The sequence below is a fragment of the Equus przewalskii genome, chromosome 24, assembly GCF_037783145.1.
Source record: "Equus przewalskii isolate Varuska chromosome 24, EquPr2, whole genome shotgun sequence".
Taxonomy (NCBI): domain Eukaryota; kingdom Metazoa; phylum Chordata; class Mammalia; order Perissodactyla; family Equidae; genus Equus; species Equus przewalskii.
Genome location: NC_091854.1, coordinates 7,867,810 through 7,893,914, shown reverse-complemented (window position 1 = coordinate 7,893,914; position 26,105 = coordinate 7,867,810). Strand labels below are relative to the sequence as shown.

The window sequence follows — 26,105 nt, the reverse complement described above, 5'->3', positions numbered from 1 at the left end:
ATGTTCACCACCAAAGTGGTAATTACCATCCATCACCAAACACATGTGCCCCTTTACTCCTTTTGCCATGCCCCCCACTCCCCACCTCTAGTAACCACCAATCTAATCTCTGTATCTATGTGTTTGTGTGTTGTTGTTTTATCTTCCACATATGAATGAAATCATGTGATATTTGGCTTTTGACATCTGACTTATTTTGCTTAGCATAATGCCCTCAAGATCCAACAAATGACAAAATTTCATCTTTTTTATGGCCAAGTAATGTTCCAGATCAATACATATTTTCTATTATCTAACATAATGACAGATACAAAACCATAAATTCAAGAGTTTCAGAGAATGCTAAGCAAGATAAATACCAAAAAAAAAAAAAAATCCTACATACTTAGGTATATCATATTTAAACTGCTGAAACCAAAGACAAACAGAAAATCTTGAGGTGCCCAAAGAAAAAAAGACATTAAATACAGAGGAACAAAGATAATAATTCAGCAGACTTCTCATCAGAAACTGTAAAAGCCATAAGACAGTGGAGTGATATCTTTAAAGTTCTAAAATGAAAATCTTGTCAACCTAGACTTCTATATCCACTGGAACTATTTTTCAAAATTGTAGGAGAAATAGTTTATCAAACAAACAAAAACGGAAAGAATTTATTGCCAGCAGACCTGTACTACAAGAAACATTAAAGGAAGTTCTTCTGGTAGAAGGAATATGATACTAGACAGAAACTTGTATCTATACAATGAATGAAGAACACCGGGAATGGCATAAATGGAGATAATTATAAAATTCACTTTTTCTTTTTTATAAATGCTCCAAAAGAGAACTGACTGTCTAAAGCACAAACAGTAGCACTGATAGACCTAAAAAGAGAAACAGATGAATCCACCACCACAGACAGATTTCAATATTCTTCCCTTAGCAATTGATGGAATAAGTAGACAGAGAATCAGTAAGGATCTAACAGTCTTAAACAACACTGCCAACCAACTTTACCTGATTGACATACATAGCACACTCTAGTTAACAACAGCAGAATATACTTTTCAAATGCAGTTAGAATATTCACTGAAATAGACCACATTGAGGGACATAAAGCAAACCTTGACCAATTTAAATGAATGGTAGTTTACAAGGTAAACTCTTGGATCATACTGAATTTAAACTAGAAATGAACAACAAAAAGATATTTGTGAGCCAGCCCTGGTGGCCTAGCAGTTAAAGTTTGGTGCACTCCACTTCAGCGGCCCGGGTTTGGTTCCCAGGCATGCAACCAAACCACTTGTAGTGTGGCTCATATAGAAAAATTAGAAGGACGTACAACTAGAATATACAACTAGATACTGGGACTTTGGGGAGGGAAAAGAAAAAAAAAAGGATACTTTCAAAATCCCCCCAAATATTTGGAAATTAAGCATTCTAAGTGATCCATGGTAAAAGAGGAAATCACAAGAAGAATTAGAAAAATATTCTGAATTCTATGAAAATGAAAACACAACATATTAAAATTTGAGGGATGCAGTGAAAGCAATGTTTAGAGAAAAAATTTTTAGCATTAAATGCTTATATTAAGAGAAAGATCTCAAATTAATCATTTAAGCTTCTACCTTAAGAAAAAAGAAAAGCAAATTAAACCTAAATCAAGCAGAAGAAAGGAAATAAGAAAGCAGAAATCAATTAAATTAAAAACAAAAAATAGAGGAAAAAATCAATAAAACCAAAAGCTGTAGCTTTTTTAAAAAAAGACAATAAAATTGATAAACCCCTAGCCAGACATACCAAGAAAAAGAGAAGACAAAAATTACAAATGTCAAGCATGAAAGGGAGAACGTTACAGACCCACAGACATTCAAGAGATAATAAGGGCATATTATGAAGAACTCTATGGCCATAAATTCAACAATTTATATGAAATGGGTAAAACTCTTAAAAGACACAAACTACCAAAGAAGAAATAGATCACCTGAATAGTCCTATAACTATTAAATAAATTGAGTTATTTTTTAAAATAATTAATTAATTAATTATTTTAAAGATTTTATTTTTCCTTCTTCTCCCCAAAGCCCCCCATTACACAGCTGTATATTTTTAGTTGTGGGTCCTTCTAGTGTGGCATGTGGGACGCCGCCTCAGCATGGCCTGATGAGCAGTGCCATGTCCACGCCAAGGATCCAAACTGGTGAAACCCTGGGCTGTCAAAGCAGAGCATGTGAACTTAACCACTCTGCCATGGGGCTGGCCCCTGAATTGTTTTTTAAAACCTTAAAACAAAGAATTAAAAAACCAACTCCAGGCCTAGGTGGCTTTTTGGAGAAATCTACCGAATATTTAAGGAAGAAATAATACAATTCTATATAAATTCTTCCAGAATATATAAGAAGAGCAAATATAGATGCAAAAATCATCAGCTACCTATTAGCAAATCTATTTTAGCAATATGTAAAAATATATAATATTTTATGACTAAATTGGGTTTATTCTTGGAATGAAAGGCTAGTTCAACATTCCAAAAATTTTATATGCAATTAAACATATCAACAGATTAAAGAGGAAAAAGTGTGATTATCTCAAGAGAAGCAGAAGCTCTTTGACAAAATTCAACCTCCATTTCTGAAAAGAACTCTCAAAAACTAGAAATAGAAAAGAACTTCCTCAACATGATAAACGGCATCTTGAAAGATCTTCAGGTAACATTATGCTTAATAGTGAAAGACTGAATGTTTTCCCCCTAAGATTGGGAACAAGGAATGTCTATTCTCACACTCCTGCTCACTATTGTATTCAAAGTCCTACCCAGTGCAATAAGGCAAGAAAAAGAAATAAAAGGCAAACATATTGGAAAGGAAGAAACAAAACTGTCTTTATTCACAGATGACATGATTCTTTACATAGAAATTCCCAAAGAGTCATTCAAAAAGCCACTAGAACTAATTAGTGAGTTTAGCAAGGCCTCAGCGTCCAAGATAAAAAACAAAAATCAATCATACTTCTATATACTAGTAATAAGCAACTGGAAATTGAAAAAAGTAGCATTTACAATATACTATAAAAAAGAAATAGGTATAAATCTTACAAAATATATCAATATCTGTATGCTTAAAATTATGAAAAACTAATGAAAGAAAAAGATCTAAACAAATGTCCATGAATTAGACAACTAAATTTTCTTTTTCTGCCTTTTCTTCCCAAATCCCCCCAGTACATAGTTGTATATTTTAGTTGTGGGTCCTTCTGGTTGTGGCATGTGGGATGCCGCCTCAACATGGCCTGATGAGCGGTGCCATGTCCACGCCCAGGATCCGAACCAGCGAAACCCTGGGCCGCCGAAGTGGAGTGTGTGAACTTAACCACTTGGCCACAGGGCTGGCCCCTAGACAATTAAATTTTGTTAAAATATCAGTTCTCTCCAAATTCATTACCAGATTCAATGTATCCCAATGAACAATTTTTGCCAAAATTGAAAAACTAACACTAAAATTTATATGGAAAAGTAAAGTAATTAGAGTAGCCAAAACAATTTTGATAAAGAAGAACAAAGTTGAAGGATTCATACTACCTGAGTTTTAGACTTACTATACTATCTTCAATAATCATGACTGGAGAAATATATACATCAATGAAACAGACTAGAGGGTCCAGAAATAGTCCCACATGTCAACCGATTTTCAACAAAGTTGCAAAGGCAATAGAGAAAGAATATTCTTTTCAACAAATGGTGCCAAAACAACTGGATATCCACAGGCAAAACATAAACATCAGTCCATACTTTGCACCCTATGCAAAAATTAACTCAAAATGAATGATAGACCTAAAGATAAAACATAAAACTATAAAACTCCTGGAAGAAAATATAGGGGAAAATAATTCCTTGTTGACTTTGTTAGGCAAAGATTTCTAACGTACAAGACCAAAAGTACCAATCCACAAAAGTGATAAATTGGATGGCATCAAAAGTAAGAAAGTCTGCTCTTTTAAAGTCTCTTTTATAAGAATGAAAAGAAAAGACACAGACTGGGAAAATATTTGCAAATCATATGATGCATGGTATAAGATTTGCATCCAATATATAAAGAACTCTCAAACTCAATAGGAAGAAAACAAGCAATCCAATTTTTTTTAAATGAATAAAAGATTTGGACAGATACTTTGTCAGAGAAGAATATATTTGAGCAGCAGACAAATACATAAAGTTATCCAACATTATTAGTTATTAGGGAAATGCAAATTAAAATTTCAATGAGATACCATTACACACCTCTTAGAATGGCTAAAATTAAAAAGTCTTTTTTGACAATACCAAGCGCTTGCAAGGAGATGACCTAACCATACCTCTCACACGTTGCTGATGTGAATTTAAAATTGTACAGATGCTTTGGAAACAAGTTTGGCAGTTTCTCATAAGGTGAAATGCACACTTCCCACCTGACCCAGCAATTCCACTTCTAAGTATTTACTCAAATGAAACGAAAACTTACGTTTACACAAAAAACTCTACATGAGTGGCTTTATTCATAATCTCAAAAACTGGAAAATACTCAAAAGTCCCTTAACTGGAGAATGGATAAACAATTACGGGTACATCCATTCAATGAAACACTAATAAGCAAGAAAAAAGAAACAATATATGTAACAGCATAGTTGAATCTCAGATGCCTTACCCTATAGGAAAAAAGCCAGAAACAAAAGGGTACATACTACATGATTCCATTTATACAATATTTTTGTAAAGGAAAAACTTAAGAGACAGAAAACAGACCAGGGGTTTCCAAAGACTTTACGACCAGAGAGGCCTAGCTGGGCTGAAAACGATTCTGAAGCTAGTTGCAGAATATCTACACCTTAACAAGATTGTCAGGGATGAATAAAGTAATAATGTCTGCCATGTACTATGGAAATCGTTGACTTTCCCCCTCCACGCACCCCGTAATTCTATGATCCAGAAAAAGGCCTGATGAAATGCCAGCAGTTAACGGCAATGGGAGGATTTGAACAGTGGTTAAAATAAGAGTGGCGCTTCCTTCCAGAGTACCTAGGGCGGTTTGGGAAAGTCACCTTCATTTTCCCCGCAGTTTAGCAATTTTGAAAGGGGGTTTCTCTCTCTGCGGTGGAAGGCTGGGTCTCCACCCTTGCCCCGTCCTGGGCGGCCCCGGCGGCGGGGGGTCGCCGTGCAGCGCTCCGGGACAGGGCGCAGCGGCCCCCGAGCGCGCCCTGGGCGCAGCAGCCCGCCGCGGGGACACGGGACGCGGGACGCAGGCCGGGCGCGGCCGCCCGGGGGCCCGCAGGGAGGCGCGCGCGGAGCCGGCGGCGGCGGCCGGGCTGGCGGGCGGGCCTGACGCGCCGCCCCGCTCGCAGCCTCGCTCCGCAGCCCGAGCGCCGCCGCCGCCGCCGCCGCCGCCGCCCGCGCCTCCGAAGTGCCGCCGGCCCCGCCGCCCGATGGCGAGGCTGCGGGACTGCCTGCCCCGCCTGCTGGTCACGGTCCGGTCCCTGCTCTTCTGGTGCCTGGTCTACTGCTACTGCGGGCTCTGCGCCTCCATCTACCTGCTCAAACTTTTGTGGAGCATCGGCAAGGGACCGGCGCAGACCTTCCGGCGGGTCGCCCGGGAACACCCTCCCGCGTGCCTGAGCGACGCCTCGTTGGGTACCCACTGCTACGTGCGGATCAAGGTGCAGGCCGGCGCGGGCCCCGCGGTTTCGGGAGGGAGCGTGCCGGCCGTGGGAGCGGACAGCGCCGGGCTGCGCCCTTCCTGACTCCCGGCCCGGCGTCCCCGAGGGCTCCCGGGGCTCGCAGGGCGCGCGGGGGGACTGGGAGATGCCGAGGGGAGGCAAGAGGCGCGAGGTGGGACGGGGGAGGGCTCGGGACTGTGTGTGTCTTTACGTTCCCTGTTTGTCTTATGTGAGTGTGAGTGAGTGTGTGTGTGTGTGTGTGTGTGTGTGAGAGAGAGAGAGAGAGAGAGAGAGAGAGAGAGAGAGAGAGAGAGAGAGAATAGGTTATGTGGAGTTTCTCTAATCAGGGTCCTGTGATGTTACTGTCCCCTTGTCCTCCACCACAACCACCCAGAATAATCCTGCTCCCTTTCCTAATGGAAGGGGAAGCTGCTCTCCGGTCACCTTTTTGCCCTTTAGAGCTCAGATAACCTGTAGAGAATTATTTCTACTGGGGCCCTGCTGTCCCGGGAGGCTGTCCTTGCCCAAATTTTAGAGATGGAAAGAGTAAATACAGTCATTGGAAATCAGGAGTTTATTCAGATCAACAGAATAGAGCATTCACAGATGACCTAAGCAGCATGAAACAATCAATAAATGGTGTATGTTTGTGGGGAAGTCAGAGACCAAAGCCTTGAAATAAAAAGTAAATGTCAACCGTTCATGCAGACCCGGTGCTTGTCCCGGGCCTCGTCAAGCCCACGGATATTCTATTTCCTGAGGCTCCAGGTGGTGACAGGAAATGGTCCCTTGTGATGCTCTCCAGTCTGACTCACAGGCCTTTCAAAACTAGCCTCACATGAGGGGTTATTTATGTCGCCAAGTCCCGGGTTCCTGTGAGGAGCTAGATTGCCTTCAGAAGACCAAGGAGTATGTCCTTCTTACCCTCATTCAGCCTGGGGTTGAAATGAGAATTAAATGAGTTAATATTTGTAAAAACAAAGCAAAACAAAACAAAAAACTTAGAACACTGCCTGGCACATAGTTAAGTGCAATAAGGTGTTTGTTCACTAAATCCGGTCAGGTGCCCACAGCATCTCATCTTCCAAGACTCACTACCAGTGAAAGAAGCTATGGCACTTCTAGGAAGGCATTCTGTAACTGAGGGCAAAGTCGGATTTATCTTCATCCAACCTGAGGAGGAAAAGCAGTGTAAGAATCATCGGGAATTCCTTTCTTCTGACTCTGGCCAGCTAAAGAGTTTCCCCAGAGACACAGAACCAAGGATTGGAAAGAACCTTGTCCTGGGAGCTAGGACAAGATGGTGGCTCAAGTCACAGCCCTGCCCTCAACCACTTTTATGACCCTTGTTAACATCTTTAGGCCCCAGTTTCTAAATCTGCAAAAGTAATGGGGTTGAATCAGATGACTTTTAAGATTTTTTTCACATCTGAAAACCCAGTTGCTTGGGTTACCTGATATAAAACCCAGTCTTTGTGCTCAGCTTTTTGTTCTTGTTTTTTTTCCCTCACTTCTTTCTGAGGTTTTGTTTTTCCTTCTTGCCTTTTTCTCCACTTTCCTCTCTTCAGTTAGCTTTGTGCTTGTGGTATTCCTGTCTCATTTCCGTGCTTTTTTATTTTCCTCAGGCAGTTTTGGCCCCCACATGCAGAGTGAAGCCTTGCGCGCTCAGAGCATTCTGCTGTTAGGAATACACTGACGTGACAGGAGAAGCAGGCAGCAAGGGGAACTGTACATACAACTCTCAGCTTAAAATAATAATGTGGGAAGGAGGGAACTAAAAATAAGGAAAGGAGGTGTGAATTATATAACTGATGGCACAGCTCTTGGCGGGCAAGCTGAGAAACGTACATGACTAGGAGGTAAACATGGCAGGAATACAAATTCAGATCAGAATTACTTCCGTGTCCTGCAGAATTTGAATGAGATGAAATGTGACACATCAGCAAGATGAAAGTCACAAATCGTGACGTTGTTTCAGAAGCTCATAATATATAAATTGACCTTGTAAGTAGAACAAGAAGGGAAGGTACTATAAAGGGAGTATTGACAAAAGTGAATCTGTCAATTTACCCTATTGATAAATCATGGGATTTTTTTCCTTTTTGAAAATTAATAATATTTATTTTGTTTCTTGCTATTAAAAATAATGCAAGTAGTTTTTTTAATGAAATGGAAATACTTAGTGTACTACTTTAACAATCAGCATGAAACATCACTAAAATTCCATGCCCTCTGTTTTCTACTGCAGGATTCAGGGTTAAGATTTCATTATGTTGCTGCTGGAGAAAGAGGCAAGCCACTAATGCTGCTGCTTCATGGATTTCCAGAATTCTGGTAAACTTACCAATTAGCTTTTTCTTTTGCATAAAGGACTTTGGCTTATGATAGTGTCATTTGCTTGTAATGACTTCTGATAGACCTTACTCTGTGAATGCTTGCCCAGAGTTATCATTCCTAAATGTCCCTGAATCACAGGAATGGGTTTCCTTCTATTCGAAGGAAACTTGCATGTTACTATCCTAAATTAATTTTTTTGAGAATCAAAGAAGTGTCTTTTAATGTTTCAAATTTCTGAAATAGTCGGTTACAGAACAATTGTTGTAGTACCTACTGTGGACAAAATACAGCATTGGGCGGGGAAAGGACATGTGAAGGAAATCAAAGGCTTCGAGTGCCTTTTGGTGAGGCTTGGGGTGAGGGGAAAGTGGGGACAGAAGAGGACTCATGGAAACTGAAAAAGAACTCTTTCCTAGGCACGTAGCAACAGGCTCATATGCATGTAGGGCAGAGTAAGGAGCTAGATATTTCACATTAGGTAGAAAACTTATAGCCAAAAATACACAGTTGCTAGTTAACTAGGAGAAAATGTTCTGTTCTTCTTCTTTTTTTTTTTTTTAAAGATTGGCACCTGGGCTAACAACTGTTGCCAATCTTTTTTTTTTCCTGCTTTATCTCCCCCAACCCCCCCGTACACAGTTGTATATCTTAGTTGCATGTCCTTCTAATTGTGACTGTTCTCCTTTTAACCCCACAGAGCCAAATAAGTACAGATGAAAACAACACACAATTAAACTTTTTAAAAAATGAATGAATATCTTTGTAAAGATGGCACATATCATGGTGGTAAAAAGAAAACCAGATTTTTGGTAGCACAGGGCTATGATCTTGAGACAGTTCATGAACTAAATAGGCCAAGAAACGGATGGGGAAAAAACCCATATTCTCTGAGGTGACTCAAGGATAAAATGGTATCTTTTTTTTTTTTTTTTGAGAAAGATTAGCCTTGAGCTAACATCTGCTGCCAATCCTCCTCTTTTTGCTGAGGAAGACTGGCCCTGAGCGAACATCTGTGCCCATCTTCCTCTACTTTATATGTGGGATGCCTGCGACAGCATGGGTTGATAAACAGTGCGTAGGTCTGCACCTGGGATCTGAACCGGCGAACCCCGGGCAGCCGAATTGGAACATGAGAACTCAACCGCAGAGCCACCAGGCTGGTCCCAAAATGATATCTTTTTAAAGGTCTAGGACAATGCCCTGTCCCCAAATTTCTCCCTTACTATTCTTCTTAATACCTAGAATTCACCATTACATATTCCTTTCCTCCTTTAGAGTTTTAAAGATTTTGTGTCATCCAAAGTCCTGATTTAAAATGCATGTAGCCCTGAAAGAGGAATTACCTTAACACACTTTGCTTAATACTTTATGAGTGAAAGGGACTTTATTCATACATGCATTGAGGATGCTAGTGTACCAGGAAGTATTAGGCATTGAAGAAAAAGAATGGAGGATGGCGAAATCCCATCTACTTCATCATTTTTCCAGAGCAAAAATTCTATGGATGCCTCTTCCCGAGGAGATCTTCCCATCGTGAAGATTTTTCTCCCCTCTGGAATTACCTGCATAAATAAACATAAGTCATTCTCATGTTAAACTTTTATCTGTTCTTCCTTCTGGAGACAACTTAATTAGGTGGTAAATAGCCCAGTGCAATTGAAGCATATGTTAGTGGAATGCTTGACATGATTGGCTCACAATAAAATGTTAGTATGAAGCGTTAGTCAAATCTGCAGAAAGTGACATGGGCAGTGAATTCTGGCTCAGCCACTTACTTGCTGCAAGACCCTGCATAATCGTCTATATAACTTTGCAGAGTTGTTGTGAGGATAAAGAGTCAAAATGTGTGGAAGGCCTTTCACATGGCCCCAGTGAATACTCAACAAATCTTCATTTTCTTCCTTCATTCCCATTCACTCCGTGTGGAGATCCGTGTGCCAGTGCTAGCATCCTCCAGGCATTTATGAATAAAGTCCCTTCACTCATAACGTATTAACTAAAGTGTGTTAAGGCAATAACTCTTTCAGAGCTAGATGCATTTTAAATCAGGCTTTGGATGACACAATATCTTTAAAACTCTAAAGGAGGTGAGGAATATGTAATGCTGAATTCTAGGTGTTAAGAGCAATAGTAAGGGAGAAATGTGGGAACAGGGCCTTATCCTAGACCTTTAAAAAATAATTTCCTGATTCTGGCTGCTGCTGATAGTTAACATTCCCTGAGCATTTGCTATGTGCCGGGTACTCTTCTGAGTGTTGTAGATAGACCTTCCTGTGTAGGCCTCATAGCTACCTTTCTGGCATTGGCAGCACCAGAAAGTAGGGTACCCCTCATTCTTGAACTTCACAGCTGACCTCTGCTGCTTGTCTTCAGGATATAGGAATCATAATGATCTGATAACATACGTGGATTTTTATCCTTCAAATTTGACACCTTATAGAAACATTCAAGAGGGTGTTAAACGTTGACCAACAGGGGCTGGCCCCATGGCCCAGCGGTTTAAGTTCCAGTGCACTCTGCTTCGGCGGCCCAGGGTTCGGATCCTGAGCACGGACATGGCACCGCTGATTAGGCCATGTTGAGGCGGTGTCCCACATGCCACAACTAGAAGGACCCACAACTAAAATATACAACTATGAAGTGGGGGGATTTGGGGAGAAAAAAGCAGGAAAAAAAAAGAAGATTGGTAACAGTTGTTAGCTCAGGTGCCAATCTTTAAAAAGAAAAAGTTAACCAACAATATAAGAATACCTTACTTTAACATTTTAAATCATCATTCTAAATAAAATTCATGATCTAATTGGGGGGGCGATATTTAAATTTTTAGTAAGAAAAGATTTAAAGGATATTCTCTTTCTCCACGTCAGGCCAACTCCAATACTTGTCTGTGCCCTTGTTCTTCCTGGAGCCTCACGTGTATACATGAGGGACAGTCTACATGAAGATAAAGTAAACCTGCAACCACTTCAACCACTTGATAATTGTTTTGAGGAGTTCCAGAAAATAGCAGTGATAGCCATTTAATATAGGATAGCAGATGCTCTCTGTCTTATTTTAAGAAATGATACTTTTGCATGTTTTCCACAGTGTTGTCCCATTATTTACTCTTCATCTGAGCCCTTTGGCAAAATAGAAATGCCTGGTGATTCTTCTACATATCCTAGAATCTTCAGTGTACAGGAGCCCCTAGGAGGGGCCCAGCATCGCTCCCTGGACATCAGATCCATTTGCTCCAGCAAAGTCAAGTCTTGAATGTGTCCAAAAAGAATCTGGTGGTTGTGAGGAATGGTTTAGTTTTGAAAATACTCCTAGACATATTTTGATTCAGAAGAGCATAGATTAGCAAATATATGCAGACCAAATCTACCGTTTGTTATTCCAGCAAGAGCCTTGCTATAATTTAAAACAACAACAACGAGTCTCTGATAACTCAGTTACTCCAATAGACTATATTGATTTCATTGAACTTTGCTGGCCATTAATCTGAAAGCTACCTGGTGTTCAGGGAAAGTCCTAAAGCAGCTACACAGAGTGGCTGGTAATCAAATACCTCTGTTTGAGTATGTTATACCCTAAACCAAGACCTCTGTGTTGATACTTACTCTATAAACCAATACTTCTGTGTTGATACTTACTCCATCTTTCCTTCCAATCAAATTGCCACTATCACCCATTATGGAGTCTAGTCAATTCCATTCAAGTGCTCACTTCAGGAAAAAGTCAATTCAAATCAGAGTTTAGGGCAAAGCTGTTTTGATTAAGCCACTTCAAGTCTCCCTGCTGAGCTTTCCTTTCTCTTTTTCTAAAAGCTCTTTCTCTTTCATTTCTCTCTTATTTAAAAGCCAAAAAGACCTTTATGTCTGGCATTTTAAACCGATTTCAATTTACCTTATAAATGCATATATTATTCCTCTATTAATCAAGTTTTGCCGAAATACACATGAAATTATAAGCTTGTTTGTAGATAAAGTAGATCAGAATATTTGATACAGTGAAAACAATAATCATAAACTGGCATTGTGTGTAAAAGGACTTTTTAAACAGGAAAGCGCTATACATATGTAATGTGCTATCTGCATTTATCATCATTAACTAAGAATAGCTGTTGAGAATGGGTGACATATATACTATTTGATGTTACACAGAGACAATAAAATTCTGGGTCTTCTTTCTCAAAATCTAAAAGGAACATCAAACAAGATACACATCTATGAGACCTTTAGCTAAATTAGCCCAAAATAAGGCTATTTGTCAAAAGATGATTTTTCTCCCACTCTGTCTCTACCTCAATTTGCATCGCTTTTAAAAATATTTTGAGCTGATGCAGGCAATTTCTTTGAGTTGTCTTCACCACCAGCTGTACGGAATGCATTCATCATTACTCAAGCGCTGAGGCAAGTGAGGGCTCTTCATACACACAGCTGAGCACAGAGGCTGATGACTCCGGCTTTTTCTCTGTTGTGAAGGGGAAAAGGATATTCTGCCTCTGAAAGTGACTAGGCTAGTCACTTTCAGATGCAGAAATAGCTGGGAAAGAGGTTGCTTTTTTAGAAGCGTCCTCTGCTATTACCTAAAGCTACCAGAAAAAACCGATGTGGATGAAAATAGCTACTTTTGTTTATTTATAATATTTTCAGGAGTTACTGGTTTGGTAATATGTTTCATTCCTGTATCAAGGGGGTTGTTTTTGTTTTATTCATATGAATGACACACCCATCAGTCTATCATTGGGGTGATTTCTTTTTCGGTTTAGACTTAAACTATAAATCAAATAAGCTTTATTTATGACCTCCAGGAAGATTATATTTAAATATTGCTTTGTAATTTATTAAGATAGCAGTTGCCCTATTTCTTAGAAATGTTTAAAGTATTGTGTGGCTACACTCATTGATAACAGCAATAGTTGAATTGATTTGTAAGACAATTTAAATTATTAATAAGATAAAATATGCAGGTATTATGTTTGCATAATCTCGAATACAATTTTAAATGTAAAATGTGGGATTGAACACATTATTTTGAATCAAATTTCTACCTTGAAATCTCTGATTACATGAATTCTAAATGAAGACACAGATACTTAAGATATTAAAGCAGTGCACATTTTAATAGAAATTGAATATAAATTCCCTAACAAGAATTTGGGGACTTTGGTTGTCAGGCTCGTGTTTTGAGCTGGGACAGAGCTTTCTTGCACAACTGGTACTTCTGGCGCTATCCTGAGTCAGCTCTTTCATTTGTTTGTTGGCTACTTATTTAACAAATCTTTATTGAGCACCTACATGGGCTAGATAATCTGCCAGACAACCCAGGAAGCTTGTAATCAGGTGCAAGCACCAGACAACAACAGATCTTTATAAAGCACATGCCTGGGGCACTGAGGAGTGTACACACAGGTGAGAGAGTAGAGCAGGGGCCCACCCAACCTGCGTGTAAAGGAGAGAGCCTGGAAAGTCTCCTGGAAGAGGAGATGCCCAGCGTGAGGAGGAGTCCAGTGAGGGGTGAAAGTCAGAGACTGTGGGGAGTAGGGGAATGGTGGGGAGCGATGATGTTTCAGATAAAGGAAATCATATGAACAAAGTCATAAAAGCAAAAAACAATACCTGTGTTTGTTCACTACAAGTGGCGTAGTGCTGCAGAGGCAGTGTAGCATCGACTCTCGGTCCACACAACCTGGGTTTGAATCCTGCCTCTGTTGTTTGCTGATTCTGTACACTCTCAGCACATCAATTAACTTCTCTGTGCCTGTTTCTTCATCTGTAAAGTGGGATAATAATAATACCTACTTCATAGTATTGTTTTGAAGATCAACATTACTATATGTCAAGCACTTAGAATTGTACCTGGCATGTAGTAAGACTGGTATAGATGTTAGCTCTTTTTACTCTATTGCGAATGACAGAGAGTGTATAACAAAGTCAGGCTAGAAGATTGGGCAAGTCAAATCTTGGAGGTTTTGTCTGCCAGAATAACGAGCTTGGGCTTCACATGGTGAGTAACAGGGAGTCAAGACAAGATTTTAAGCAGGGAAATGACACGAAAGAGTTTGTGCTTTTGCTCCATCACTCTGGTTTTGTAGAAGATAGAGCTGAGGGGAATGAAATGGACCCGGTTAGACCAATCGATAGCCTGCTGCGTTAATGGAGGCCTGAATTAAGGTAATGATAGCAGCGATGGACGGGAAAAGTGATTAAATAAATATTTAAGAGGTTAAATCTGCAGAACTTTATTGATTGGGTATGAGGGATTATAAAGAGGAAAGAGTTGGGCTTCAGTTACAAAGACAAAAAAATTAATTCAAAATTTTAAGTAAGGCTATGAGAAAGTAATAAAATCATGTGTGTTGATAGATCAGTATCTTTAAGGAAATAAACTGCTTCATTTGTTTGCTGCAACCCAGAGACAGGATTAACAAGATTGCTGTGAAAAACACTTTTTATCGACATTTTCAAATGTATCTTAATTGGCAATACTTTTGCAGTTTTACAAATCACAGGTATCCTGGTAGAGATCAGTTTCTGTGTCCATTCGTAATTCCAGATCTGTGTCTGACACCCTTCCTGACAGTCTATCTGTTGATGTAAAGTGGTTGATTTCTTTCCGAGATCTTATTGCTTTGCCTCACTTCCCCTTGTGGTGCCCCTCTCGTCGTTGGTTTATAACCTCAGATCACTGTTTACTTGCCTATTGCACTCCAAAAATCTTTTCAGACAATAATCTCCCGTTTGTCTTGTGTCAGATAATTTCACACTGTGTTTCCATGAACAGATGTGCATGCAGATGCTTTTTATTTTTAGTGCACATTTTGAGTTCCATAACATAATGAGTCACTTTGAAAAATGCATGTCTTTTTTTTCTCTTTGTTATCCAAAGTGATTTTGTTCATGATGATGAAAAAGCTCATGGATCTCTGTATTTCAATTAATTCTGTGGTTCCGTGATCAGGCACAGGAGGAATACGTGGCCCAGCAGAGGCCTCCAGGACTTGGCTGTAGCACCCTGGCCATTCTAATTGGTCACTGCTGGTGCCGTTTTGGTTGTTAAATGTTTTTAATGTCGCACTTGCTTGTACTCATGGTTCAGGATCTTCTCCATGGAAGAATTTTATTTCAGCAAGCAGAGGTTTATCTTAAGCAGTTGTGTTATTGGATTCTTTCAGTGATAATCTTTTTTTAAATCTTCAGACTTTTTCATCCATAAGTAAACTGTTGTTATTACTAAAACCACTGAGCCCTGTTTGACGGTGGAGTGAGGTGGGTAAACTCTACTTTTTAGGGAAATATGTTTTCATCTCATAAATTTTTTCAGAGGATCAAACGTTTCTGCAATGTGGAAGCATTTGTAGGTACAGATTCCCTGATAGCTGTAAAGCATTATTTAAGAAAAACTTAGAAAATTGATTTCTTAAGTACATATGTAAGTATGTTGGTTTTAGTATCTGATATTTTGTGGTTTCTGCAATTACTGGACCTTCTTACATCCCACTGCAGCCGGTTAAAAAAATTAAATAATATAATTTTGCGAAAGAACATCAGTACTCCTTTCTCAACAGGTCTCTTCTCTCCTGCTCACACACAGCTATGTAACCTTTCTCAAAATAAGGAGTTGCTTACAGTTTCCAGTTAGAAAATCTGTAATGTTCCTCTTTGTATTAGTTATTGTGGTATTTTTAATTTTTTAAAATGTCCTTCAGGTATTCTTGGCGGCACCAACTAAGGGAATTTAAAAGCGAATATCGAGTTGTCGCACTGGATTTGAGAGGCTATGGAGAAACAGATGCTCCCATTCATCGAGAGAATTATAAATTGGACTGTCTAATTACAGATATAAAGGATATTTTAGACTCTTTAGGTAGGTTAGTTTTGAAAAACAGTATTAATTCTTTTTAAGGGACCAACAGTCAACAAATTATAAATTGATAACCTCATTTCTCAGGACGATGTGTTTTTCATCTACCTGAGCTGTTATCTGGATCCTGTCACCATGGTTTTAGGTATACAGCCCAAAATATTTGTAGAGGGAATTTAAAATAATACATCCAGAATAACATTCAGTCCACCAGCCAAGAATGACTTTCAAAATTTGTTTTTAAAGATAAACCTAATGTATACTATTTATTATTTCAGAATTAAGTAATGAAAATTTGATTATTGTACTCAGAAGATTCATTTCTTCAGAACCCACACCTAAATATTCATTAAAAAATGTTATAAGATGCAGAAGCACTTGCATTATCTTTCTTGTGTTGACCAGCTAATGCCACAATAATATTGTGTAACAAACCACCTCAAACTCAGTGGCATACAGACATAGGCGTTTATTCCTATCCTCGTGGATCTGCTGGTCAACTGTAGGCTGGACCCCTTGGAGTCTTTGCCTCAGGCTACAGGTCCAGCTGGGGCTGGCTTCTCACTGTGCCTTGGGCTGGAGCCCAAGCTATAGGGGAGAAGCTACCTGAGATAGCAGAAGTGAGAAGAGGGTGAGCCCAGCTGCCAAGCGTATTTCAAGTTTCTGCTTGTGGCCCATTGGTCAAAGCAAATCATATGGCTGAGCCCAAAGTCAAGTCATACACTCACCACGAGACCAAAGCAAATCACAAGGCCAAGTCTAACCTCAATGGGACAGCAAAGTATGCTCCTTCATAAGTAAATATTTTTTAACAATAATCTAATCCATTACCCTTTTGACTAAAACCCAGCTGTTACCGTTGGTATGTCAATGGAGCCAATATAGTGAGAAACTCATGAAATCAAATTAAAGGCCTTTCCTACAATAATCTAATAAGAGCATAGATCAGGCCGATATTCTTAGAGGAGGAAAAATGGATGAGGCCTGGGGGTGTCAATGCAGTGTTATCATTTAGTTTGATTACAATAAAATACACTCAGAGACACTGGTTTCCAGCAGCCATATTTCATTCATATTTTGTGGTAATTCAGTCAGACTTGGCCTAAATTTTTCTTCATGCGATTTTCTAGGCAATAATATAATCTTGCTTATGACCTAATTGTGTCTAGTGTTTACCATGGTTTTCCAAACTCAGGTCCATGAGATTCCTAGGAGAGATTCTGAACCTGTAGGTGTAGAGTGGAGCCTGGGCATCTAAACTTTCTGAAAAGCTACCTAGGTGATTCAGACATACAGGTTTCGGAAACACAAAATTCAATATCTGCACGCAGTGCATAATTAGGGTAGAATAGTGGAAAGATTAGTTTCAGAAGTGTACATATTTTATGTGAGGTAATGATGCACCCACCTGTTCCTTTTCAATGATGTCGACATTTATTTCTCAATTACAGGGTATAGCAAATGTGTTCTTATTGGCCATGACTGGGGGGGCATGATTGCTTGGCTAATTGCCATCTGTTATCCGGAAATGGTGATGAAGCTTATTGTTATTAACTTCCCTCATCCAAATGTATTTACAGGTGAGTTTAAATTTTCTTTGAAATGTCTTTGCTAACATGACAATTCACTATTGTCACTGACACTTTGGATTAAAAACAGCAAAATTTGATTAACATAGTATTTTAAAAATTAAATGACTAAATTATGATATTAGCATATGACAGTGTCAGATACCTTGGCTTTAAATATTCCTGAAGGGTCAAAGAAAGTATAGCTCCAAATTTGCTTGCATAATTTTATTTCTTTTTAGAAAACGTTTTACTGTGAAGTTGTGGGGGGGAGGGATAAAGGGGAAAATGCAGTAACATTGCTTTGACAGGAATAGATCCTGACAGCCTAGAAATAAATTCTCCTCTTACCTAACTGCTTTGACTATCAGGAATGGCAGCATTCTTTAAAGCGGCAATTCTTAAATTTTTGGTCTCAGAACTCCTTTATACTCTTAAAAATTATTAAAGACCCATTGAGCTTTTATTTGGGTTATATCTATAAATATTCACTGTATTGGAAATTAAAAATGAGAAATTAAAAAATATTTATGTATTAATTCATTAAAAAAATAATAAATCCAGTACGTGTTAACATAAATAATATTTTAATGAAAACTAACTGTATCTTCCAAAACGAAATTTTAGTGAGAAGAGTTTCATTGTTTTACATTTTTGCAAACCTGTTTAATTTTTGGCTTAATAGAAGACAGCTGGATTCTCAGATCTGCTTCTGCATTCAATCTGTTGCAATATGTTGTTTGAATTGAAGTATATGAAGAAATTTGGCCTCACACAGATTTGTAATTGGAAAAGGGAGGAGTATTTTAATAGCCTTTTCAAATAAATGTGGATTTTCTTCTTTAATACTACACCAAACTCTAATATTGGTGGTTTCTTAAAGGTTAGTAACAATGTGGAGTCTGACGTCATATTAATGAACTTTTTGTACTCTGTTATGTTAAAATCCATTGGTCTCTCTATCACTTTGAATGGATTTTTTACCCATGCATGATTTTGCATCATCATGCACTGTAAGATATTGGTTCATTGAGTTATGCAGATTTTCCATAAAATGACACGTTTCATTATATGATATCAAAGAATCACATTCATTAATATCATCCCAGTTTCATCAGAAAAGCCTTTAAGTATTGCAACGCTGTCAAGCTCACAGTGGCAGATACAAGTTTCAGGAATTCTCTTTTTTTTTTAAAGGTATGCTTTTTGGTGAGGAAGATTGGCCCTGAGCTAACATCTGTTGCCGATCTTCCCCTTTTTTTTGTCTCCCCAAAGCCTTAGTACATAGTTGTATTTCCTCCTTGTAAGTCCTTCTAGTTCTTCTATGTGGGATGCCACCACAGCATGGCTTGATGGGTGGTACTAGGTCCGTGCCCAGGATCTGAACCAGTGAACCTTGGGCCACCAAAGCGGAGGGTGTGAACTTAACCACTGCACCAGTGGGCCAGCTGCAAAAATTCTAATTTTCCTTTGAAAGCTTGAATTTTGTCATTGGCAACAAATACTGTTGATTGTTTTCCCTCAAGTGACAGGCTTGCCTTGTTCATTTTCAAGCGATTGTCTGCCAAATACTCAAGTCTAAGTGATAATAGTTCGTTAGTCTTTCTTTCAAGTAAAAATTGTATTCCATAAAAAATGCAGCTATTCAACTTATCAACTCAAACAATTGCAGAAGTGCTTTTCCTCGAGAAAACCAATTGTATTTGGGTTTTCAAAAGAACTGCTTTATATGTACTTTCTGTTTCAACACCGTGTTAAAAAGATGTATATACAAAGGTTGAAATTTATTAAAAATTAATCATTTTTGCTGTTTCATCAAGGACATTCTTAAGTGACACACTTAATTTTATGTATTTATTTGTTTAATACAAATGTGTGGTGGTGAAGAATATAATGATTATTGGTATTGTTTAGTGCCACTGCCCTGATTTGTGCTCAGGCGGCAATGGCTTTGTCTACCATTGCTTTTGTACCATTATGCAAATGTCAACCAAATGAGAAAAGCTAATAATGCCTTAGTATTTTTATGAAATAGTTTTGACCATCTGGATCCCTTAAAAGGGTTTTGGGGATCCCCAGGGATCCACATGGCCTATACTTTGAGAACCTCTGCTTTAAAGGGAACTCTTAAAATCTCAAGAGTGTTTAAAGACCTGTGAACAATGGCTAGGCACGTTTTTATTTGGTTTTGGCAAAAATTATAATTTTGTCCTTTTTTACTATCCTTGTCAAGTTTTCTGAGGTTCAGGTACTGCTACGACACACAAGCAGCTCTCTAGGGAACAAAAAATTCAGAATGACATTTCTGTTTCTTCCTCAAAAGTAAACAGGTGAGAGAAAAAGGAACCTGTCTACATAAATATTGCTTATTATAAGCATAAGAGTTGAACTTTGAGTACATACCCAATTGTCTTCTGTTGAGCTAATACAATGGATGCTTAGGATTTAAATATCAAACTGAGAATCATCATATTGTTTTCAGTTGCATTAGGCAGCAGAAGTCGTGCTACATGCTTTTTGAATTGATCAGGACCCTAGAGTCAAGGTGCTGTTATATGGACAAACTGTAATTGATCATTTCAGCAGGAAGACACTTTGAACATTTTTGGAATTATTTAATCCATACCAGGTTCAGCCTTGGTCAGGTCAATATGAGGTCTTCGAGTTATATGTCTCTATTTTCCCCTGAATTGTACTGATATCTTTTAATGCAGAGCTGAAGAAATCTTGTTCAATGATGAATTTACAAAATGTATAGCATAACAATGCTCCACTTACCTGAGAATAATAGTTCTAAAAACTGCAATCATGTTAGATATAGTTACAAAATTAGAAATAAGAAAAAGAACTACCTCTGTAGCAAAGAAAATAAAAGTATAGGCACAATACACAACAGGTATGCACATTTAATATGTATGATTACGTCACCTCCCGGTTTAGAGCTTCAGTGTCTTCCCAAAGCACTTAAAATCCTTGTCCTTCTGGCCCTACCTGACTGTGCTTTGGCTTTTCTTTCTGACTCTTCTCATACCATTTCTCCCTCCTCACTCACTACACACTGGCCACACTGGCCTTCTTTCTGTTTCTTGAATGTGCTAAGCCCAGGACCTGCATTCTGTTCCTGAATGCTCTTCCTAGATCTTTGCATGGCTGCCTCTCTCTTATCATTCAGGACTCAGCCCACATGTCACATCCCCAGAGAAGCCTATTCTGACCACCTCTACTATATAATAGTCCCTCTATACCGCCCAACCATCACTCTCAGTCACATTACCTTGTTTTATTTTCTTTATGCTATTGTTGCTATCTAAAATGATCTTTTAAGTCTTCATTACTTATTTATTGTGTAAGTTCCTTGTTAATAGGAACCTTTTCTGTCTTATTCCCTGCTAAATCCCCTCGCACATAGTAGATATTCAAATATTTATTGAATGAATGAATTTTCTAGATACATGAATGAATTTATAGGAAACGCTTGAGTTTCTGTTGAGGCCAAATGAATAAAGTATTCAGATCAGCCTGTAAGGAAAATCTTTGAAACAACAGAAAATTACCTAGCATGTATCCCGAGGAAAAGTGTTAGGTCACTGATAATGACCCTAGAGAAAAGGCAGTGTTGTTTGGGTTTTCTGTTCCTTTCCGAATCAAGACTTCATAAAGTGGAACTTTCTTTTTATTTGAAGTGCTATAAATTTCCAAATACCAGAAATATTCATAATAAAATATAAGAACATGGAAATTGTTTCAAAGAGAAATATACAGAAGACTTATTTGTGGATTTTTTTTTATTGCATCATTCTAAAGGTGAAATTGCCTTAATAATAAGCTCTTTCAATAGTAAGTAATCTATATCCCTTGGATGAGGTCTAACACGACATTTTAATTTCAGAATATATTTTACGACACCCTGCCCAGCTGTTCAAATCCAGCTATTATTACTTCTTCCAAATACCATGGTTCCCAGAATTTATGTTCTCAATAAATGATTTCAAGGTAAGCCAAGCATGGTGATGGGTGTTAACTGGACTTACTGTGGTGATCATTTTGTGATGTATACAAATGTTGAATCATTATGGTGTATGCAGGAAACTAATATAATGTTATATGTCAATTATACCTAAATAAAAATAAGGAAGACTGGTGCTCAATAGTATGACAAAATTTAGGAAGTTAAAAATAAAATATAGACTGAAGTGCTAAAAAAAAAAAAGAACTGGTTCTGCTTATGTTGTTTTGATTTGTTTTAAATAATCATTTATTATTATACATCTGTTACATACTGTGCACTGTATTGGGCATTTCCTCCTACGCAAAGAAAAAGTTAAGTAAAACAAATAATATATTATTATTAATGAAAAACATTTTATTTTATTTTATTTTTTTAATAATTTATGTAGATACTCTTTTTTTGCCCAAGCATTTATTTATTTACTTTATTTGTTTGTTTTGTGAGGAAGAGTGGCCCTGAGCTAACAGCTGTTGCCAATCTTCCTCTATTTTATGTGGCATGCCGCCACAGCATAGCTTGATAAGTGGTGCTAGGTCTACGCCCAGGATCTGAACCTGCAAACCCAGGGCTGCTGAAGCGGAGTGCATGAACTTAACCACTACACCACCAGGCCGGCCCCTGAAAAACATTTTAAATTAAAGTCCATCCTTAAGAAAGAAAAATAGACAAGTACTAAAACTTAATAAGTACTTCTAAGGACTCATCTGTAGGCTTACTTATTTATACAGACTCTGTTTGTTTATTTGAGTGCCTGGCTGTTCAATTTTTTGTGAGAGTCTGTGTCCCTACAGGCATACCTCTTTTTCGAGAACATCCCATGGGGAGATGGGGGAATATGAATGCTAGGTGACAGAGTTTGATAGCAGCGAAAGTGGAAGCCCTTGGTGATAAACAACACCGCCAAAACAACATAAGCATGCAGGTACTGATGTACCATACACCCTGACACCAGAGTCATATGCAGTGTCTATTTCTCAGAAATTTATTGAATGCTTCTTGTATGTTCAACAGAGTGTTAGATATTTAGGGAGGTTAAAAAAGGACATGATATTATTTTACCTGGAAATACTTCTGCATCTATCTCTAACAGATGAAGACTTTTTCATAACCCCAATGCCATTATCAAACCTAAAAAAAAAGGAACAACAATTCACTAACATCATTTAATACCCACTCAGATTTCTTTAACTGTCTCAACTGTCTTTATACTTCATTTGTTTGAATCAGGAGCCAAACAAGGTCTACATTGTATTTGGTTCTTGTGGCTTTTGAAACCCATAACAGTTCCGTCTTTCTTTGTTTTTTAACACTACTTTTTATTGAAGAAATTTGGCCATTTGTCCTGAGGAATGATCCACGTTTTGGATTTGGTTGACTGCTTCATCATGGTGTTATTTAACTTCTTCTGCTAACCTTTGTTTTTCCTACTGCATAGGTGCTGCTGATCTGGAAGCTCGATTAGATTGAATTTTAATTTGACAAGAATACTTTAAAAGTAGTGCTTTTTTTTTTTTTTTTAAAGATTGGCACCTGAGCTAACAACTGTTGCCAATCTTTCTTTCTTTTTAATTGCTTTTTCTCCCCAAATCCCCCCAGCACATAGTTGTATATTTTTGTTGTGGGTCCTTCTAGTTGTGGCATGTGGGATGCCACCTCACCATGGCCTGATGAGCAGTGCCATGTCTGCGCCCGGGATCCAAACAGGCAAAACTCTGGGCTACCGAAGCCGAGCCGGGGGAACTTAACTACTCGGCCACAGGGCCGGCCCAAAAGTAGTGCTTTTTAAAACGCGGTATTTCCAAATACATCACATCAGGGAAGCACATAATGTCTGGTTGTCCCAGATTTAGTAATGCTAACACTGACCAATAAGCTCACGAGTGGTCAGCCTGTCCAAATTTCTCAACAACCTTTACCAAATAATTCCAGCATACCTTGATCATCATGCCTAGGTCCATTATTTTATTAGGGTGTGAAAAATGGTTATTTTCCAATTTTATCATTCATTCTGCTTTTATTAACGGGAATTCTTCTATAAAGAATTTTCCACATCTACTGTTTGGTTTTTATTTTTTCACTTAACAATATGCCCTGGAGATCACGTCATATCAGCATACAGATTGTCACCAATTTTTCTTGGAGTACTAAGAACACATAATATACCATTTTGTGGCTATACCACAGTTTATTCAACCAACCTCCCGCTGATGGACATTTAATTTGTTTCCAGTCTTTTTCTATTACAAATAATGTTGCCATTAATCACCTCCTGCATATGTCATTTCATATTTTTGCAAGTGTATTTTGGGGTTGAGGGATCTGAATCTTAAACAAGAATTCCAATGATTCTGAAGCAGGTGGTTTAGATCCACACTTTGAGAAATGCTGGTATAGAGCAATGTTTTTCAAATTGTGGGTGGGGACCCATTAGTGAGTCATGAAATCAATTCAGTAGCTGCAATTCGAATTTTTAAAAATAAAGTAGAACAGAATTGAATGGAAAATATCAGAAACACTGTAATAAGGGTAAGGGCTCTAAACTTTTGTTTCAGAAATATATATGTAGGGGCCGGCCTGGTGGCACAGCGGTTAAGTGCGCATGTTCCGCTGTGGCAGCCCAGTGTTCGCCGGTTCGGATCCCGGGTGCGGACATGGCGCCACTTGGCACACCATGCTGTGGTAGGCGTCCCACATATAAAGTAGAGGAAGATGGGCACGGATGTTAGCTCAGGGCCAGGCTTACTCAAAAAAAAAAAAAAAAAGAAAGAAAAAGAAATACATATGTAGGAGTATGAACTGGATCATGATGTAAAATGTGTTTGTTACCCTAGGTTGTGGCCAAAAGACGTTTGAACACCTTTGGGGGAAGTGGATTGGTTGTCAGTAAACAGATAAACTGCTATTAGCTAGAATATTAGGGAAAGCTTGAAGGTAGCGATAGTACGTGAGCTCAGTCTTGTAGAATGTGAATAGGCACCAAGAAGCCAGGATGCTTTTCATAAGGGTGAAGTGTGCATGGGGGATTTGAAGGGAGGACTATTAAAATAAAGCCAGAAAAGCAGAAATGTGGAAAATGTGTTTATAAACAATGAGGTCTCCAACCCGGCTGGAGCAGAAACTGGGAATTGTCACTGCATACTGATCATCATTCTCTTCCAAAAGCCAAAGATTGAGTTTATTATTAGGTAACTAAAAAGTTTTAATTATTCTATTTTCACTTAAATTAGGCTTTGAAACATCTGTTTACCAGTCACAGTACTGGCATTGGAAGGAAAGGATGTCGATTAACAAGAGAAGATCTTGAAGCTTATATTTATGTCTTTTCCCAGCCCGGAGCATTAAGTGGTCCAATTAACCATTATCGAAATATCTTCAGGTCAGTATAATTTATTTTTAGTTAAATAAAATACTCATTCCCCAAAGAGCCAATATTTTATTTTTAAGATTAGGTTCACCAGTTATCCAAAGACTCAAATAGTATTCTGATTTTGTAAGTTGCATAATCTTTTTTTATGGAAAATTTCAAACATATGGAAAAGTAGAGAGACTAATATAATGGATCCCCCACGTAGCTGTCACTTGTTTTATCCATAACCCTCTCCACTTCTTCTCTCCCTTTGGATTATTGTGAATAGATGGATATTTTTAGTTATATTTTGTAATGATCATTTATTCATTCAAGAAATATTTATTAAGCACTTTCTATGTTCTAGGCTATGACATCACTCAGGATACAGTAATGAGCAAAACTAGACAAGGTCCCTGATTTCACAAAACTTGTAGCTGAGTGGGGAAAACAGACATCAAGCAAATAGCCACAGTAATAAATATATGGTTATAAACTAACATAAAGACTTTGAAAGAAAGGGATGAGAACCAAAGAAATGATGTTTGAACAAAGAGATGAAGGATAAGTTAGATATTGACTAGATAAAGTTGGGGGTAGGGAGGTTGGCATTCCAGAAAAAGGAAACAGCATGTACCAAAGCTGTGTGGGAAGATGGAAGGTTGTGATTTTCAGTAACAGGATGAGGACCAGTTGGCTGGAGCACAGAAAGTGAGGGTGGGAAGAAGAGAACGAGTCTGAGATGTAGGCAGCAGCTGGTCGTGCAGAGCCAAGTAGATCATGTTAAAGACTTAAGAGCCATAAATGTGAAGCCAGTGAATGAGAGTTTCAAGCTGAACAGAGAAACAATCCAATGTGTATTTGGATAAATTCACTCAGTGTGGAGAATGTATTGGAGAAGTGAATGTGAGGAAACTATGGCGGTCCAGGCTAAAGATGAGGTAGCTTAAACTAGTCTGAAGGCAGTGGAGATGGAGAAAGTGGGTAGATTGAAGAGATATTTAAGAGGTAAAATTGACTGGCGTTGGTGATGGGTTGGATGGGAGGATGAGAAGAAGAGGGATGTCATGGGTGGCATGAACAACTGTATGGATAGTCATACCATTCACTGAGATAGAAAATACTAGAAGAGAATTAGTTCTGAGGAGAAAGTCATGAATTTTATTCATCTTAGACTAGTTGAGTTTGAAGGGGTGCTTTAGATATTCAAATAGGCAGTTGGATACTAGGGTCTGGAACGCAGAGGAGAGAATCTGGATGAAGATATGAAAAATCTTGGAGTCACTGACAGAGCCAAATGAGGCTTTCATTTCAGAAGATATTGTCTAGG

General features: G+C 38.4%; 1 protein-coding gene across 1 annotated transcript in view; it reads left to right on the top strand.

Moving 5' to 3' along the window:
* Positions 1-5,305: 5,305 nt before the first annotated feature.
* EPHX4 (epoxide hydrolase 4) overlaps positions 5,306-26,105 on the top strand; it is a 31,040-nt gene continuing 10,240 nt past the window's right edge. Inside the window, exons 1-6 of the mRNA XM_070592682.1 lie at positions 5,306-5,667; positions 7,916-8,001; positions 15,698-15,855; positions 17,304-17,432; positions 21,310-21,413; positions 24,657-24,805. Of these exons, the coding sequence (XP_070448783.1) occupies positions 5,437-5,667; positions 7,916-8,001; positions 15,698-15,855; positions 17,304-17,432; positions 21,310-21,413; positions 24,657-24,805 (857 nt within the window). The 5' untranslated portion in view covers positions 5,306-5,436. The remainder of the gene's footprint in view (positions 5,668-7,915; positions 8,002-15,697; positions 15,856-17,303; positions 17,433-21,309; positions 21,414-24,656; positions 24,806-26,105) is intronic.